Raw genomic sequence first — 17,587 nt, 5'->3', positions numbered from 1 at the left:
TTAGACGTCCTCAGCCATAGACCCAGATACTGACCGCTCTGTACGGTGCCCGTCCTTCATCTGATGGGTCTTGTGTATACGTTGGCCGTGTTCTGCGCTCACCGGGGACAGGATTATATAGAGCAGGGCGCCCCATCCATAGGTCCTACATCTATATCCCACCATGAGATCCTCCCTGCTTCTCCTGATGATGCTGGGTCTGCAAGTCGCCGTCGCCTTCAAAATCTGCGCTTTTAATATCAAGAGTTTTGGAGAAGCCAAAGCATCGAATAAGAAGATTATGAGCGTTCTGGTAAAGGTGGGTGATTACCTGTCTGCTAAGTATTAATGGCCCTATAGCGAGCACACACATTAAAGGGGTTAAATGTCCACAGGACAGGTGATGAGTGACCCTGGGACCCTCTGATGTCTCCCCTGTATGAATGGAGCAGCAGTCGCACATGTGCAGTGCCACTTCTCATCATCTATGGGACTGGGGGGTATCACAAATCCCATATATCCCCTTAAGATCCCCGTTCTTCACATATCCGTCTCTCTTCATTCTAGATTCTTGCTCGCTGTGATATTAGTGCAATTCAAGAAGTGCGAGACTCCAAGGGAGAAGCGGTTCCTGCTCTGGTGTCTGAGCTCAACAGGTAAACTGACCACAGTAGATGATGGCATTGTTCCCATGTGTTAAGATACCAGACACCGTGTACTGATAAGTGCCAGTAATCAGAGGTCATGGGGTCCGTGCAGCGAGATCCTCCTATGGTACACAGGAGGCTGAGCGGTACAAGAGGGGGACGACGTGGGTGTACATGGTCGCCTCATCGTGTGCGAGCACTGAGAATACAGTAAGGATGACGCGGCTTCGTTTTTCTGTAGATTTGATGGCGTCCATCACTACCAGCACCTGGAGAGCAAGAGACTGGGGAAGAACAGCTATAAGGAGCAGTTTGTGTTCATCTACAGGTACAGCCGAGGTCGTCCGAACATCGTGCACAAATTTATTGGCCCAGATCTGAGGCTTGTTAATAAACCTTTGCTAGTCCAAGTCTTGGAGAGCGGTCTGCACTATTGCACTACATATTGGTTGTGGGCGGCCAGATCTATCTGATGTATTAGTGACGTTTTCTTGCACACTAGAGCCGACACCGTGCAGGTGATGGACTGGTACCAGTATGTGGAGGATCATCCGGATCACCCAGAAGCCTTTGCACGAGAACCTTTTGCCGTCCGCTTTCTCTCCCCCACGACAGGTCGGCCACATTGCCCCCCTTACATTGTATATTCTTCCTCAGTCCTAATCACAGCCTTACACACACTTTTTTTTTTGTACAGTTATTAAAGATTTCGTCCTGATGTCTCACCACACGTGTCCAAGCCGAGCGGCCGCCGAGATTAATAGGCTCTTACATGTCATGCTGCAGGTGAAGAGTCGCTGGAAAATTGAGGTGGGTTAAAAAAAAAAATGTACAAGAAAAATACAGACAGAATGGCCACTGTATAGACCCCGAAAACAGACTGTAAGGGGTATTCACAGCAATCAGAGGCAAAACTGCAGCTCTCGTGCTTCCATGCATGTGCACACTTCAAGTAAAAAAGCAGTAGTTCCCTCCAGCTTCCACTAGGGGGAGGTCACTGCATTAATTAACACCAGTCTGTTCTATATTTAAAGTGCTCCATCTAGTGGTGACTGGAAGTAATTATTTACCATTTAAATGGTTCTCGTGTCTATCCCTTTAAGATCACAGCTCTTCCTCACTATAGTCCCTGCATTTTATCAGAGCCTGATGCTCCTCGGAGACTTGAACGCTGCATGTGGCTATGTCACAGCGGAGGAATGGCGGAACATTCAGCTCCAGAGTGGCGACACTTTCCACTGGCTGATTGGTGATAAAGACGACACTACAGTGAAGCAGAAGACACACTGTGCATATGACCGGTAATTCTAGGATTGGGACGTAGCCTTTAAAGGAGTTGTAAACTTTTTCCTAAAGGGGACTAGGCATGGCCACTAGAAGGATACAGCCCTGTGACCCTGACATTAGCTTATCCGGGTTGGCGTCGGACACTAACCACAGACGGGAGGGTGCACTTTTTTTTTCCTTTCATTTTCCTTATAATCCCTTTAATTTTGCTGTGTGTTTTATCAGTGCGAGCAATTCTGGAGCGCTCTATATTATAGGACATATTCAGAATTTGTCAAAGATTTTTTTTCCTTTCTGTTGGTCATTCATCAAGAATTGTGGTACATGGAGAAGAACTTCTTAAAGGGATTGTACCGGGTACTGCAAAACCATTCAATTTCAAGAGAAAACTCGGTTTATCTGAGGAGGAGGTAAGTTCTGTTTTATTATCATGGACCCATCATTGTCATAAAAGCTTTATTGGATGAATGGTAAACGTCAAATATACAGAGGACCAAAATTAAAAACTTTGACAAAGTTGTGGCCAACCTTGATATTTATTAAAAAGAAAGGTCTACAATTGATGACGTTTTTCCTTATCAAATATAACTATGAACTTTTTCATATGGAAACAAACTTAAAGGGGTTGTCCCACCCACCAAGTACATTTTAATGAATAGATCTCAAGAATGAGAAGACATGATCAGAGAATTGGGTATTTCCTCGTGGGTGAGGGCGTACAAAGAAATCGTAGGGCCCCATAGCAGAACGTTTAATTGGGGCCTCTTCACCTCCCCAAAAAATTATAAAAGACATACTGATAGGGAATTTAGATTGTGAGCCCCATCGGGGACAGTGATGATAATGTGTGCAAACTGTAAAGCGCTGCTGAATTTGTTAGCGCTATATAAAAAAAATTTGGTGAGGTCACAGAAGAGCATATCAAACAGCTTTACAGCACGTACAGTAATTTTCCTCCTATTGAAGCTCCTACCTTGGCCTTTCATTACGCTCAAAGTATGTCAACAAAAGTGCCCCCCAAACACAGTACGATACCCATACAGTGAATTCCTCCAAGTATCCTCCGCACCCACTGTATGACCCTACCCCTGCAAAGTATGGGCCCCACACAGTGCTCCGTGCGGTACAATGGGCCCCACACAGTGCTCCCCCAACACGTTTTCAAGGTTTTCTTGCCCTGGGGAGAGAACCTGCCGCTGTTTGATGCCTTGATGATAATTCCATCCTCTGTGCAAAAGGAAATCCTGAAAACATGATCTGTTGGGGGCCGTGAGTTAAGAGTTATATTCCTCTCCACCCTCCATATACTTGTCCCTCCTCTTTCTTTACCCTCCGAGTCTTCAGGTGGTGTTATGGCTGACTAAGCTACACATTGCCAAAGTGGCATTCGGCCTCCATAATGGCATGAGAGATCTCAGCAGTCAGACCCCCTAGAGCTCATGTAACCATTGATCCTGTGATGTTCATTGGTCAACCCCCCCCCCCCCCCATATTGTATATAGATATCAATGTGTCTTCAGTTAGAAACATTCTCCTTTAAGAGAACCATATACAGTAAAAGTTGCTTTTTATTTAATAGCTGATCTGGCTGGAAACCCCCATCCACATCAGCCATTATGTCTGCACATCTGTTATGCCAGTGATCCCTTTAATCTATTTTATTCTTCAGGCACTGGAAGTGAGTGACCATTTTCCAGTAGAGGTGAATCTCCGGGCCGATCCACGGATGGACAGAGAGCTATGATCAGAATAATAAAGCCATTCCGCACTCACGACGAGGCTCCGGCTGTTCTTGTAGTAGACCAGGCATTATAGTACAAGTGGTCAGATCGTATCGGTGTATCAGCTGCTCATGTATGGCCATTTGTCAGTATCCTTTGTGCTCCTATGTGGCTCATCATACAACGACATTAATCAGTGGTTTAGTGCAGCCTCAGGGGTGCACGGGAAAGTTTAGGGAGTACCCGACTATTGGTAGGTTATGTGCAGTTGACTTTACTTGTCGATCAGCACCATTCATTATGTACATTCCTCTCTGATCTAAGGGTAACAAGGGCTGAAAGAAAACTTAGGCAGGGATCACTCATCTCGCAGGGACAAGACCCGGCCTAACTAATGATCTGATCCAAAGCAACTGCCTCATGTGCCTATAAAGACGCCAGAAGTGCAGGTCAGGAGACTAGTGATGAGAGCACATGATCAGCTGTTACCCAAGCATCTTGGGCATGCTTGGATAGTATATCCGAGTTCCTGCGGCTGCATTGCTGCAAGGACTAACATTATCTGAGCATGCCCACAATAGTGTGATAAGCAAATATACTAGTTACTCAAGATTTCTCGAGCACGCTCGGGTGTCTCCAAGAGTATTGTTTAGTGCTCGGAGATTTAGTTTTTCTTGCCGCAGCTGAATGATTTACATGTTAGCCAGCATAAGTACATGTGGGGGTTGCCTGGTTGCTAGGGAATCCCCACATGTACTCATGCTGGCTAACAGATGTAAATCATTCAGCTGCAGCAAGAAAAACAATCTCCGAGCACTAAAAAATACTTGGGAGGACCCCCGAGTGTGCTCAAGAAATCTCAAGTAACGAGTATATTTGCTCATCACTAGTGATAACACATTATTCGCACATGTGCGCTCATCACTATATGAGACCAAAGGTCAGTCCAGCAGTGTGATCCATATAAACCTTTTACACAACTCCTTCCCTAAAAACATCCCAACTACTGACCTCCCATGCCAGGTCTCCCAAGTCTTCCATGATTTTGGCTGTAGGGCTGATGTAGAACAACAATCAGCTCTTTCTCTGACTTCTGGACATCAGAAGTTCATCTGAAGGAAGTTCTACCATAACTGCTCAAAATCTGCCACTAGTTCTTATACAACGTGAGCCCTGTCAATGGCCCATGAGCCTCAGGCCTTGTGTTGGTGCAGGTGGTATTTGCAGACTATAGCATTTGAGATATTGCCCCTAGGAGTAGACAACCCCTTCAAGGCCCCATTCATTCAGCTGTAATATGGCTGAATGTTAGCACCTGACTGCAGGTCTGACATGAACAGCCTCATAGGGACCTTACTCCATGGTCTACAAGCACTGTGATCTCAAATACTGATGAGCAAGTGTACTCGTTGCTCGGAATTTCCCAAGCACGCTCGGGCGACCTCCAAGTATTTGTTAGTGTTCAGAGAGTTAGTTTTCCTCACCTCAGCTGAATGATTTACATCTGTTAGCCAGCATAAGTACATGTGGGGATTCCCTAGCAACCAGGCAACCCCCACATGTACTTAGCCTGGCTAATAACTAAATCTTTCAGCTGAGGCAATGAAAACTAAATCTTCGAACACTAACAAATACTCAAGAGACCACCCGAGTAACAAGTATATTAGTCCATCACTAATCTCAAACTTTCATTCCAACATGGACCACTATACAGGGGATCCCACCAAGGACAACACCTGCAAGAAGTTTGTATGTTCTCCCCATGTTTGTGTGGGTTTCCTCCGGGTTCTGTTTCCTCCCACAGTCAGAAGACATACTGATAGGGAATCTAGATTGTGAGCCCCAATGGGGACAGCGATGATACTGTAAACCGCTGCGGAATAAGATAGCGCTATACAAGAAAAAAGCCGGATTACTCACCGGTAATGCTCTTTTAATGAGTCCACGACAGCACCCCACATGAGAGAGGGATCCGCCCATAGGAACAGGAAACCTACAGAATAAAAGGAGGCGGTCCCCTCTCCTCCTCAGTTTAGTTTACAGAGTATAAAAAGGGAACCGCAAAAGCTTTAGTATTAATTCTTATTCAGCAAAATATCTTAAAAACTCTATACAACCATTATTTGTGAATTAAAGAAAGGGCTGTGCATAATCAGGGAGGGTTGTAAATGGGTGCTGTCGTGGACTCATTAAAAGAGCATTACCGGTGAGTAATCCGGCTTTTTACCCTTCGCCACGACAGCACCCCACATGAGAGACTTTCAGAGAGTCATTACTCGGGTGGGATAACTGTACTAAGCACAGCTCTACCAAATGTCAAATCAGACGATGAAGATAGATCAAGTCTATAATGGTTGTAAAAGGTAGAAGGTGTTGACCAAGTTGCGGCCTTACATATTAGATGGATCGGGACATCCGCTTGTTCCGCCCAGGAGGAAGCCATGGCTCGTGTTGAGTGCGCTTTAATACCCACTGGAGGAATCTCGCCTTTCGATGTATAGGCCAAGCAGATAGCATCTCTGATCCACCGAGATATGGTAGCTCTCGTGACCCCATGTCCTTTCTTGCGGCCCTGAAAGGAGATAAACAGAGCCCTACTCTCCCTCCATGTTTGACACCTTTCTATATAAGTCAGGATGGCTCTTCTGACATCTAAGGTGTGGAACTTCTGTTGTTCAGGGGTTACAGGAGAATCAAAAAAGGAAGGGAGAAATATTTCCTGTGACCTGTGGTAGGTGGATGCTACCTTAGGGAGGTATGAGGGGTCTGGTTTTAGGACTATTCGGTCATGGAATATCAGTAAGAATGGTGGGTCTACTGATAGGGCCTGGATGTCACTAACACGTCTGGCTGAGGTCAGGGCTACCAAGAGGGCTACCTTATATGTGAGGACATTTAGAGGTATAGAATCTAGAGGCTCAAATGGGGAGCTGGTTAAGGCTTCTAGCACTAGATTTAAATCCCACGGAGGTAGACGGGGAATATGTACTGGGTTACTCCGTTCACAAGACTTAATGAATCTGGAGACCCATCTATCAGCGGCTATATTATATCCATATAAGGCTCCTAACGCTGATATCTGGACTCTTAAGGTGTTCACTGATAGTCCTAATTCTCTACCTTTTTGTAGGAACTCTAGAATAGGTGTTATCGGAACCTGCTTAGTGAATGGTACTGTATGAAAGTCTAAGAATTTTTTCCATACCCTGCTATATATCAGGGTGGTAGATCTTTTCCTACTTAGTAGCAGGGTGTTTACTAGTTGTTCTGAGAAACCCCTTGAAGTTAATAATTGCCGCTCAAGTTCCACGCCGTCAAGTGAAGCCCTTTCACTTGCGGGTGGAAAAACGGCCCCTGGAACAGTAGTTCCTTGTCCAATGGAAGAATCCATGGATCGGATAGACACATGCTCTGGAGGCAGGAGAACCACGGTCTTTTTGGCCAGAAGGGTGCAATGAGGATTATCCTTGCTTACTCCCTCCTGATCTTCCTGATCACTAGCGGAATCAGAGACATTGGAGGAAAGGCGTACGCCAGTTTGAAGTTCCAAGGATGGTGTAGAGAGTCCAGCATGTCTGGGTGATCCATGGAGTTCAGGGAAGCGAATCTTTCTACCTGTCTGTTGCCTCTTGTGGCAAATAGATCTATCTGAGGCACTCCCCATGCTTTTGTTATTAGTCTGAACACGGCTCTGTTTAAGGACCATTCTCCCTGGCGCAGCCTGTTTCGGCTGAGGTAGTCCGCTTTGGTATTCTCTATGCCTCTGATGTGTAGGGCTGTTAGGGACGCAAGATGAGCCTCTGCGAACTGGAAGATCTCTCCTGCGATGGTCATCAGACTTCCTGACCGTGTACCGCCCTGGCGGTTTACATAGGCCACTGTGGTGGAGTTGTCTGAGAAAACTCTTACATCTGCTCCTTGGATCTGTGGAAGAAAATAATTTAAGGCTTTCCCTACTGCTGTTAACTCTTTCCAATTTGATGAACATGATGATTCTGACTGATTCCAGGTATCCTGGACTATATCATCCTCCATATGTGCACCCCATCCCGTAGGGCTGGCGTCTGTAGTAATTATTCTGGATGGATCTATTATCCATGGTACACCCCCTGAAAGGTGTCCCATATCTAGCCACCAGGATAGAGATTCTATGACATCTCTAGAGAGAGTTAGTTTACTCTCTAGGTGTCCTACCCGTCCCTGGGCTGACAGTACTTCGAACTGTAATTGGCGGGTATGAAATTGAGCCCATTGTACAGCCGGGATACATGAGGACAATGATCCCAGTAAGGACATAGCCTTCCTTAGTGTCATGTAGGGGTTCTTTATCGCTTCTGACACCTTTGACTGTATAGTCCTTTTCTTTGAATGCGGGAGGAAGCTTTTTTGACTTACTGAGTCTAGCTGGATCCCTAGAAACATTTGAGTAGTGTCTGGATTCAGCCTGGACTTTTCGAAGTTGATAATCCAACCCAACTCCTGCAGGGATGAGATTGTGTTAGATAACCGCAATTTACATTGAGCTACAGAATTCCCTACTACTAGAAAGTCATCCAGGTAGGGTATTATTAAAGTGTCCCGTTGGCGTAGATGAGCCATTACCTCTAACATCACTTTTGTAAAAATGCGGGGGGCCATAGAAAGCCCAAATGGCATTGCCACATATTGGAAGTGACGAACCTGTCCCTCCAGGATGACCGCTACTCTTAGATACTGCTGGTGTTCGGCATGTATTGGAAGATGATAGTATGCATCTTTTAGGTCTATCCCGGCCATGACACACCTAGGGAACAAAAGCTTGATGGTAGAACTAATAGATTCCATTTTGAAAGTGTGGTTACGTAAAAAGGAATTTAGTTTTTTGAGGTTTATGATGGTTCTGAATGAACCATCCGGTTTATTGATCAAGAATAAAGGGGAATAGAACCCCCTCCCTTCTTGATCCCGGGGAACTTCTATCAATACTTTTTTAGATAGAAGCGATAGGATCTCTGATTCCAGAGCTTCTTGTTGTTGTTGACCTCTCGGAGATGTTACAATAAAAGAATCCCAAGGGATTCTATCAAATTCTAACTTTAATCCATTCCCAATAATGTCCAGAATCCAAGGACTAGATGTTATTAATTTCCATTTAGAAGAGAAATACTTCAATCTACCGCCCACTTCATAATTAACGGTACTTGTTGCGTTTTTGGTTATAGGATCCGGAAAACAGAGCACCTTTTTGTTTTGGATCCTTTGCCTCCCAGCGCTCCCTTTGCTCAGTAGGTTTATTCCTGGTGAAGGGGCGTCTCCTGAAAGCTCTCCTGTAAGAGGGAAGGTACTGGTTAGGGAAGCCTTTCTTCCGCTCTCCTGCTTTATTTAAGAGCTCGTCCAGAGCTTTCCCAAATAGGAACTCACCCTGGCAGGGGATCGCGCAAAGTTTTGCTTTGGCCTGTGCGTCCCCTTTCCAATTCTTCAACCAGAGTGCTCGCCGGGCTGTATTTACTAGGCCGGCTGACCTGGCTGTTAGGCGTAGTGAATCTACCGACGCATCTGCTAGAAATGCTACTGCGTCTTTCATTAGAGGGATTTTCGACAGAATTGTATTCCTCGAAGCTCCACCTCTAATTTGTTCCTCCAGCTGCTCTGTCCATACTAGCAGTGACCTTGCAGTACAGGTGCTAGCAATGGCTGGCCTGAATGCCCCCGTATTTGCCTCCCATGACCTCTTAAGTAAGGCTTCTGCCTTTCGGTCTAACGGATCCGTTAGAGTCCCTGAGTCCTCCACAGGCAAGACCGACTGTTTGGAAGTTGAAGCCACTGCCGCATCAACTTTTGGAATTTTTTGCCAGGAACTAAGTTCTTCGTCACTGAAGGGGTAGCGTCTTTTAGCAGAGGATGGCAAGAATCCTCTTGTATGTTGTTTTTCCCACTCTTTCTTAACCAGCTCCTTAATTGTGGGTATGGTGGGGAAGGACCTTCGTTTTCTTTGTCCTAATCCCGCGAACATGATGTCCTGCGCTGACTTCTTTCCCTTCTCATCTGGGCACCCCATCGTGCTCCTGACGGCTTTAATTAAACTGTCTACGTTACTATTTGGTAGACAAAGCCCTCCTTCATATTCTGATGAACTTTGCTGGGACTCCTCTTCATCAGAGGATTTTTGCACTACCTCTGACTCCGAGCTTACTGGAGATCGGGACCTGCTGGGCTGGCGGGTACTGGTGCTACTTGTATGGGCCAGACCTTGCATCTCTTCACGAATTATGGCTCTAACGTCAGACGGGGTCATTACGTTTTCTTGCCGTAAGGTCAGTACGATGCACTCTGCACATAACCTCTTAGCATATGAGTCCGGGAGGGGTTGCAAGCATAAGGCACATTCTTTATGTTTGGTTTTATGTGTCCTTTTCTTAGTCTAGAGGAAGGGGATATAGGAGGAACATATATCAGCATATGGGAAGAGACTCTTTTAAAACTCACCCAGTGAAGCTGACAGGTACCGGTTCTGGAGGCGGATTCTTGGCTGAAAGACCTTTCTGTCTGGTGGCAGATCGCTTTTCCTGGGATCGATCTCCACTTTTGGTGCTGCTCCTGGCGCTTGTCTCCTTACTGGGAGACTGCTCTGTTGCAGACAAGTGCGCTACATCGGCCGGTGAAGCCATACTTACACACACCGGCCGACGCTAGTGCTGCACTTTTAAATCTGGCGCCGAATCTCCTGCCTCCCCGGACCCAACCCGGAAGTGCTCCAGCGACTTCCGGGTTAGACGCGCCGCTCCTCCTTACCATGCGGCGGCTGCTGGATAAGAAGCCGGCCGCTGAGCGCGCGCGTCCTCATGGATCCGGGCGGCCCAGCGGCACCGAACCCGGACCATGGCGATGAACAGACGAGGGGGGAGGCTGCAAACAGTGGCTCCCCCGCCGCTGCCTCTGGTACCGCAGCCCCTGCCGTTCCACCAGAGACTGACGCAGGCGGGTGCATGGCCCAGGAATCCTTTTTTGGACTGCAGGTACTTCGGGTTCCCCATAGAAACAGGAAACCTAAACTGAGGAGGAGAGGGGACCGCCTCCTTTTATTCTGTAGGTTTCCTGTTCCTATGGGCGGATCCCTCTCTCATGTGGGGTGCTGTCGTGGCGAAGGGTAAAAAAAAGCTGAACACCAGTCATGTTCCATCAGTCGTACCCCATTGGGAAGGGCCCATTTTGTCCCCCCCTATAACCTAGCCTTGTGTGGTCCACAGCCATTCCTTCACATGTCAATCCCACGCTTCAGCCAGCAGAGCTCACCACCAATAATAACGTGCAGACAGTCTCATTACTGTACTTAGAACTTTATTGATGCTAGATCTGAAAAGACCCATGACCAATTAAAAGTGCAGCCCCCCTACGCAGCATGCAGTGCCCTCCAGTGATCCAGGGGACCTCGGTTAGGGATGTACTTCACTCCGCAGCCATCAGGAATGAGACGCTTCTCAGCAACCATTTCCTCAAAGTTCTCTGTGTTGAACTTTGTGAAGCCCCACTTCTTGGAAATGTGGATCTGAAGAAAGACAGATATAAAGGATCAGACCAACATTGTGCACACCACTGCTGAGCTAAGACCTGCAGAGAACAGCCACCATGTTACCTTCTGACGTCCAGGGAACTTGAACTTTGCCCTGCGCAGAGCTTCCACCACATGCTCCTTGTTAGAGGTCTTGGTGCGGATGGACATGATCACCTGTCCAATGTGGACTCTGGCCACTGTGCCCTGAGGTTTCCCAAAGGCACCACGCATACCAGTCTGGAGCCTGTGAGAAGAACCACCCGTTAGATGCCACACGGCATATTACATGCCAGGCTGTCTCCGCAGCCCCTTCATGCACCATGCATGGTGCGCACACACAGCCGGGAGTCTCTGTATGCAGCCATTGCACGCCCCGCTCTGATGGTAGCAGGAGCTGGTCAGCTACATTCACTGCCATCTGCAGACAACACAACTTTACCTGTCAGCTCCGGCGCAGGATAACATTTTGTTGATGCGGATGACGTGGAATGGGTGGAGACGCACTCTGATGTGGAAACCGTCCTTGCCACAGCTCTTCACCATATACTTGTTGGCACAGATACGGGCAGCCTCAAGAGCTAAGGAGAAAACCAGCACATTGTTTATTAGGTCAAATGCTAATGTGTCTCATATCATCTACATCATGAGGCACCGATAAGTGTGTGGACTGGAATCTGGTCAGCGCGTGTCAACACCACAGATGTGGATGGGAGCAGCACAAGAGGGTCCCCTTAATGCACCAGCTCAGTGTGGATGTCTCCAAGGTCCCTTAGAGCACTTTGTACGACAGACAAAGCACATACACAACCAAGGACGTTACTGTATGCAGCCATTGCACACCAGCTCACGATGGCAGCACGAGCTGGTCGGCTTAATTAGCTGCAAACCTCATGTTTAGCACCAGATCACATCGCAAGGGTACAAATTCTGCACAACACTTAGGTGACAAGTTATGATCTGGCAAGTTAAATTATCCATGGACAGCCTGGTACAGCCCCCAGACATGGAGACCACCAGCCTGTGGCAAATTTAGAGTCCCCCCTCATGACTCTGCAGTTGCAGGCTGTCATGGTGTGGTGGGCCAGAGACAGGTTGGGGGATTGGGGACTATCAAAGCAACATTATGGGTCATATCCATAGACTTACTGAGTTTGTCAATTTTTTATTATTGGCAGAAATTGTAGCAAACTAACAGCACCTAAGTTTGGCCATTACTGACCCTAGTCACAATATTGCACCTTAAAGGGGACCTGTCAGCCGGATTGTGCACAGTAACCTACAGAGTCAGGTTGGCACAATTATATGGATTACAATGATACCTCGGTTGATTAAATCCATCTTGTGGTTGTTTAATCTTTATTTTCAGTAAGTGCCTTTCAAAGTCGCGTTAAGCGATCGCGGTGACGGACCCCCCAAACGCTGCAGACCGCATCAGAGGGTCCGTCACAGAATGACGGCACATTGCTATCGCATGCTGATTATGACATGCGTTAGCGATGCACTACATAATGGCAGTCAATGGGTGCACTAACGCATCTGTTACATAGCATTAGTGCCACTATGTAATGGATGCCGTCAGCGCATTGCCATTAACACAATATGAACCTGGCCTTAATGATATGCTAGTGCTCTGGGATGGTCCTGTGTGTGGGGTGGGGGTCAGGGATTGATAATGCAGACTGGTCCCTCACTGACCTCGCCTAGTTATATATTACTAGTTATTATATATACACATACACACATTGAAAAAACCCTTCTGCATGTAGGTACCGGTCGTAGAACCTGGACTGCAGCATAATCGCATGTTTAGTGTGTCCTAGTAATTACTGTTCTTTATTTTACTAACCTAGTACAAAAAACCCACCAATTTAAAAATGGAATCCGCTGCGCCTGTGCAGTACCAGCTATTGGTATGTGCAGAAATCCAATAGCTGTAAGGCCATGTTCACACTTTGCGGCGTCCCTCTGCGGGTTCTCCCGCAGCAGATTTGATAAATCTGCAGGGCAAAACCGCTGCGGTTATCCCTGCAGATTTATCGCGGTTTCCGCCTATACTATTGATGCTGCATATGCAGCATCAATAGTAATGTTAAAAATAATAAAAATTGGTTATACTCACCCTCTGATGTCCGGATCTCCTCGGCGCTGCACCCAGCGCTCCGGTTCCAAAGATGATGTGCGAGAAGGACTCTTCGTGACATCACGGTCATGTGACCGCGACGTCACCGCAGGTCCTGTTCGCACAGCAACTCTGACCGGCCAGCCGCATGCAGCGCTGAGAGGTGAGTATAGCATCATTTTTTATTTTTATTCTTTTTTTACCCCAAATATGGTTCCCAGGGCCTGGAGGAGAGTCCTCTCCTCCACCCCGGGTACCACCCGCTTACTTCCCGCAACGTGGGCACAGCCCCATGCGTTTCAATGCATTCCTATGGGTGCAGAATCGCAGCGATTCTGCACAAAGTAGTGACATGCTGCGGGTTTTAAACCGCTGCGTTTCTGCACGGTTTTTCCTGCAGCATGTGCACAGCGGTTTGCGGTTTCCATAGGGTTTACATGTAAATGGAAACTGCTGCGGACCCGCAGCATCAAAATCGCGGCGATTCCGCAGTAAAGACCGCAAAGTGTGAACATGGCCTTACTGTGCAGCAATCTTGCTGGAGTAGAAAAAGGTCTTCCCATCCCGCATTTATCCTCTATTCCCTGCAGCTATCTGAGAGATGCTACTGCGCAGACGGCGCCATCTTGGAGGACATTTTTTTTTCAGTACGTACAGGTATTCATTATGTAAACTAGGGGGCCGTCAGTGAGGGACCCATCAGCAGTCTGCATTATGAATACCTAGTCAGAGCACCACATGCAGATCCCCCATAGGCCCACCCCACAGCATGGGCATATCATTAACTAAAAATAAAAGATTTAACAACCACAAGTCGGATTTCATTAACCAAGGTATCATTTTAAATCAGTATAACAGCGCCAACCTGACAATGTAGGTTACTATGCAGGATCCTGCTGACAGGTTCCCTTTAAGGACAGATTAAGGCTTGCACGATAAGGCCATATTCCCAGAACACCACCCTCCATCCGCTGCAGCTGTCCACACCAAAATAGGCAATCTGCTTGGATTGTGTTTTTTGCTACAGATTGGAAGCAGAATTCTATGCGTTTTAGTGCAGAAACTTTGATTCTGCCCTTTTCCAAGTCCCCGCAATAAAACTGGGCAGAGGTGGGAGAACGCAGTTCACCGGCATCTTTAAATGCTCAGTAGGCACAAACTACATCTCATCCACCCTGAATAGTTATCTACTCCATCCTCTCCAGAACAGAAAACTGAAATGATGTTGCCTTTTGGGGTTCAGTTTACAACAAACTGTTCAGGGATTCAGTTGTGAAAATACAATTCCCATTTTCTGCAGAAGCCATAATGCTGGCGGTTGTGATTATTCTGGAAACTGGACAGCAGACGGCTGCAGATTCTATAGCTCTCATTCACACGTCCACATACCTTCAGATGACAGCTGCTCGTACTCGTCGGAGACCATGTGACCACATAGTGGGAACTCGTCCACCTTGGCCTTCTTACGACCCAAGTCGAATATCCTGATTTTAGGATCTAGAACGAATATTATGGAGACATCTGAGATAAGAGGCCGCTCCGCTGGGGCCACAAATGGTGGGATGGCTACAGCTTACGCCATAATACTTGTTAGCATAGATACAGCCAGACCCTTCACGTCACATAGCTCAGGTCATGTGGATGTCACCAAGGTCCCTTAGAGCACTTTGTACCAGAGACAAAGCACATACACAACCAAGGCCGTTCCTGTATGCAGCCATTGCACACCAGCTCACGATCAGGGCATGAGATGGTCGGCTTAATTAGCTGCAAATATCAGATTCTCTGCTGCCGTATGGAAAACAGACCTGCACTCACATAGACGCTACAGTCTCCCAACCACCGCGGCCCTACACGACATACTGGACAGAAAAAGCAGAGCAAGAGAACAATCTGGTAGAACATTGTGCTCAAGCACTACTCCTGTCACTGCCATGCTCCACTGCCAGGTAGACTGATGTCCCCTCAATAATACAGACATCTTACACGATCCACCACTCACCTGGGACACCCCGACAGAAGCGGGATTTGGGGTAGGGCTTGTTTTTGCAGTATCTGTAACTAAACAGACAGACAGTCGTGTTATCAGAAGAATTAAGACCCGATATATAAACCCTCAAGATTATAATTCCCAAGGAAAAGTGTAGTTAGGTCAGAATCGCTTTGTATTAGGAATCATCTCAAGCATCATATGGGTGACCAAAAAGAGGAAAAAAGTGGCCAACCCCTTTAAGGCTGCTCATGTTAAGAACCTTCCCTCAATGAGAACACCCCCCATATCTGCAGACGTTGGAACTATATTTGGAGACCACCACAACTGCACCAATTGCTGCAAGAACAGCTGCCACCAAGTCAAAGGGCAACTAGAGATGAACTTACATCTTTAATAAAATAATCCACCAGGAAGCATGCAGGCTCAGCTCCTGAGACTACACCAAACAGGGTAAATAAAGTAAAGAAACTTGGCACTCAACTTGGTTATGTAGATAGTATTGAATATGCTTTTTTATTTCAAATAGCAGTCCCAATATAAACGTTTCGGTCTGCCATAGACCTTCTTCAGTACAACCGACTGCTCAAGAGCTAAATATGAGAGATGTCTCAGGATATAACGTAGATCCTTGTGGATCATAAAGAGGACTGGACTGGTCGCTCCGGTATAATTAAGAGGATAGTGTTGTTTATAGGTGGTAAATTTTCATTAAGGTATAGCGTAGCTACTGGCAGTAATAATATGTGGCAGGATTGTATATCTATTGTAGGTAGAGCAGGATTAGATAACCCTGTGAATAGAGGCTTTATGTATGAGTGAGATTATAGCCGCAGGATGGAATATGCATCAGTAGTGTTTCGGTCCCCAGAGTACTACGGAGTACAAGTGGGACGTGCCAAAACGGAAGCGCACCTAAGTGTTAAGTGTAGTAGCGCCACGCAACGCGGTATCCGCCGCTGGTTGCTTAACCAAGTTGAGTGCCAAGTTTCTTTACTTTATTTATGTCTACTGGTTTGGGGAACCTACCTTGTGCACCAACACAGTAGTGCCACGATATACTTCACTACACCAAACAGGGAGCAGACACTGGATGTACTTGCGTGCCCAGGGTCAGTAAGGGGGCTAAAGATGCTGGCTGGAGCCGGCCACATCTGCAGAGGAAGTGACCGGGACCCTTGACGTTACAGCCTTCCATGTGTGATGTTAGGGGCTTGTACAGTCATCGGGCCCGCTCATTTCTGATGCAGACCATTGGTGGGGTTCTCCAGCCTGAGTAAAAACATCACCGGGGCACTGATGAAGTAGAAATCCTGGTTCCAATTTTAAGTTATTGCCGATCTTTTCTGATACTGCACAGAACAAGTAGTAGGATACAGCACCCTGGACATCGGGCGGTCTGTGCTGCAGGTTATCAGCAATAATGCCCAAGATGGATTTAAGTGGTGTCTTTAGTTTTGGATGGAAAGGACAATTTAAACTATGTTTTGACATTAAAGCCCCTCCACCTGAGCGGTTGTATTATACAGTCCATTATATCAAGTCCAGACCATGGCTTCATGTGAGCAGAGAACAGGCGACCCTCTGCCAGGGTAACCCATCAGCACCCCACAGTCTAGTGACGGGTACCAATGCCACCCACACCTCTTGCAGGCATTTAAATGGTTAAACCAGGAGTGATCTGGCCTCTGCTGTGTAACAGGACTTGTGACCAAAATTTACAGTCACAAGTCATTGAGGGGTTAATATATAGATAGATAGATAGATAAGATAGATAGATAGAGAGAGAACAGGCGCAGCAGAAAAGCATCATGGGAAATGTAGTTTTATTTCCATGCTAAAACTACAGGAAAGCCACCAAGTCAGTATGTGGACACATTGCTTCATCGATATTGTTAATTTTCCATATATTACTCTCCAAAGTGGCCAAAACTACAACTCCCAGCACGCCCTGCCAGCCCCGAAGCATAACGTCACTAATAGGACACAGCAGTAATCTGCCCCTTTCCCCAGAAGATTATACGAGTACACACGCGTGACCAGGCCTGAGCCCGGCGCATGGCGGCGGCGCCCCCGCCTATCACTCACCAGCGGGCGGGTCTGCGGCCCATGATGGCGCCTTGTACCTAAAGGAGACAGAAAGAAAGACGAGCGGTGAGCGAAAAGAGCGGAAACCTCGCACCGCCAGGACAAGAGCGGCCGCACCAACCACCACCTCACTCACCTCGCCGAAGCCAAAGAGGAAGCCGCTGCGCCTGCGCACTCCCTTATATATGCGCCCCGCCTCCAACATGACGTACGAGACGTCCTCCT

At 47.1% G+C, this 17,587-nt stretch overlaps 3 protein-coding genes and 3 non-coding genes across 7 annotated transcripts; 1 reads left to right on the top strand and 5 right to left on the bottom strand.

The window, feature by feature from the left end:
* Positions 1-29: 29 nt before the first annotated feature.
* LOC143805203 (deoxyribonuclease gamma-like) lies at positions 30-3,685 on the top strand. 2 transcript variants are annotated; one of them, XM_077284186.1, is made up of 8 exons: positions 30-298; positions 547-635; positions 868-954; positions 1,129-1,241; positions 1,324-1,436; positions 1,770-1,927; positions 2,227-2,323; positions 3,583-3,685. In XM_077284186.1, exons 1-8 carry the CDS (start codon positions 164-166, stop codon positions 3,655-3,657), a joined length of 867 nt encoding a protein of 288 aa, XP_077140301.1. In that variant the 5' UTR covers positions 30-163; the 3' UTR covers positions 3,658-3,685. The 2 variants fall into 2 exon arrangements, with proteins under 2 accessions (XP_077140301.1, XP_077140302.1); XM_077284187.1 differs by lacking the exon at positions 30-298 and having other exon boundaries at positions 346-635; positions 1,131-1,241.
* A 2,931-nt stretch (positions 3,686-6,616) lies between these two features.
* On the bottom strand, positions 6,617-9,082 carry LOC143805201 (uncharacterized). Its single transcript, XM_077284183.1, has 2 exons — positions 9,035-9,082; positions 6,617-8,940 (listed from the first exon to the last, which is right to left on the bottom strand). Exon 2 carries the CDS (start codon positions 8,456-8,458, stop codon positions 7,106-7,108), a length of 1,353 nt encoding a protein of 450 aa, XP_077140298.1. The 5' UTR covers positions 8,459-8,940; positions 9,035-9,082; the 3' UTR covers positions 6,617-7,105.
* A 1,852-nt stretch (positions 9,083-10,934) lies between these two features.
* Positions 10,935-17,487, bottom strand: RPL10 (ribosomal protein L10). The gene is made up of 6 exons (XM_077284182.1): positions 17,363-17,487; positions 15,287-15,345; positions 14,674-14,781; positions 11,605-11,743; positions 11,247-11,409; positions 10,935-11,159 (listed from the first exon to the last, which is right to left on the bottom strand). Exons 1-6 carry the CDS (start codon positions 17,383-17,385, stop codon positions 11,004-11,006), a joined length of 648 nt encoding a protein of 215 aa, XP_077140297.1. The 5' UTR covers positions 17,386-17,487; the 3' UTR covers positions 10,935-11,003.
* Positions 11,458-11,582, bottom strand: LOC143810810 (small nucleolar RNA SNORA70). The gene has a single exon (XR_013223193.1). It is a non-coding gene; the product is annotated as a small nucleolar RNA SNORA70 (small nucleolar RNA).
* On the bottom strand, positions 11,917-12,050 carry LOC143810808 (small nucleolar RNA SNORA70). Its single transcript, XR_013223191.1, has one exon. It is a non-coding gene; the product is annotated as a small nucleolar RNA SNORA70 (small nucleolar RNA).
* LOC143810809 (small nucleolar RNA SNORA70) lies at positions 14,924-15,057 on the bottom strand. The gene has a single exon (XR_013223192.1). It is a non-coding gene; the product is annotated as a small nucleolar RNA SNORA70 (small nucleolar RNA).
* Positions 17,488-17,587: the final 100 nt, after the last annotated feature.

The sequence above is a fragment of the Ranitomeya variabilis genome, chromosome 2, assembly GCF_051348905.1.
Source record: "Ranitomeya variabilis isolate aRanVar5 chromosome 2, aRanVar5.hap1, whole genome shotgun sequence".
In the NCBI taxonomy this organism is placed as follows: Eukaryota; Metazoa; Chordata; class Amphibia; order Anura; family Dendrobatidae; genus Ranitomeya; species Ranitomeya variabilis.
This window is presented reverse-complemented; position numbering and strand designations above follow the sequence as displayed.

Coding starts and splice junctions, on each gene's coding strand:
- LOC143805203 (XM_077284186.1), top strand. CDS start 164: ATGAGATCCTCCCTGCTTCTCCTGATGATGCTGGGTCTGCAAGTCGCC. Junction 636..867: donor CTGGTGTCTGAGCTCAACAG/GTAAACTGACCA, acceptor GTTTTTCTGTAG/ATTTGATGGCGTCCATCACT. Junction 955..1,128: donor CAGTTTGTGTTCATCTACAG/GTACAGCCGAGG, acceptor CTTGCACACTAG/AGCCGACACCGTGCAGGTGA.
- LOC143805201 (XM_077284183.1), bottom strand. CDS start 8,458: ATGGAATCTATTAGTTCTACCATCAAGCTTTTGTTCCCTAGGTGTGTC.
- RPL10 (XM_077284182.1), bottom strand. CDS start 17,385: ATGGGCCGCAGACCCGCCCGCTG. Junction 14,782..15,286: donor CTTCTGTCGGGGTGTCCCAG/GTGAGTGGTGGA, acceptor TATTCGTTCTAG/ATCCTAAAATCAGGATATTC. Junction 11,410..11,604: donor TCCTGCGCCGGAGCTGACAG/GTAAAGTTGTGT, acceptor TTCTTCTCACAG/GCTCCAGACTGGTATGCGTG.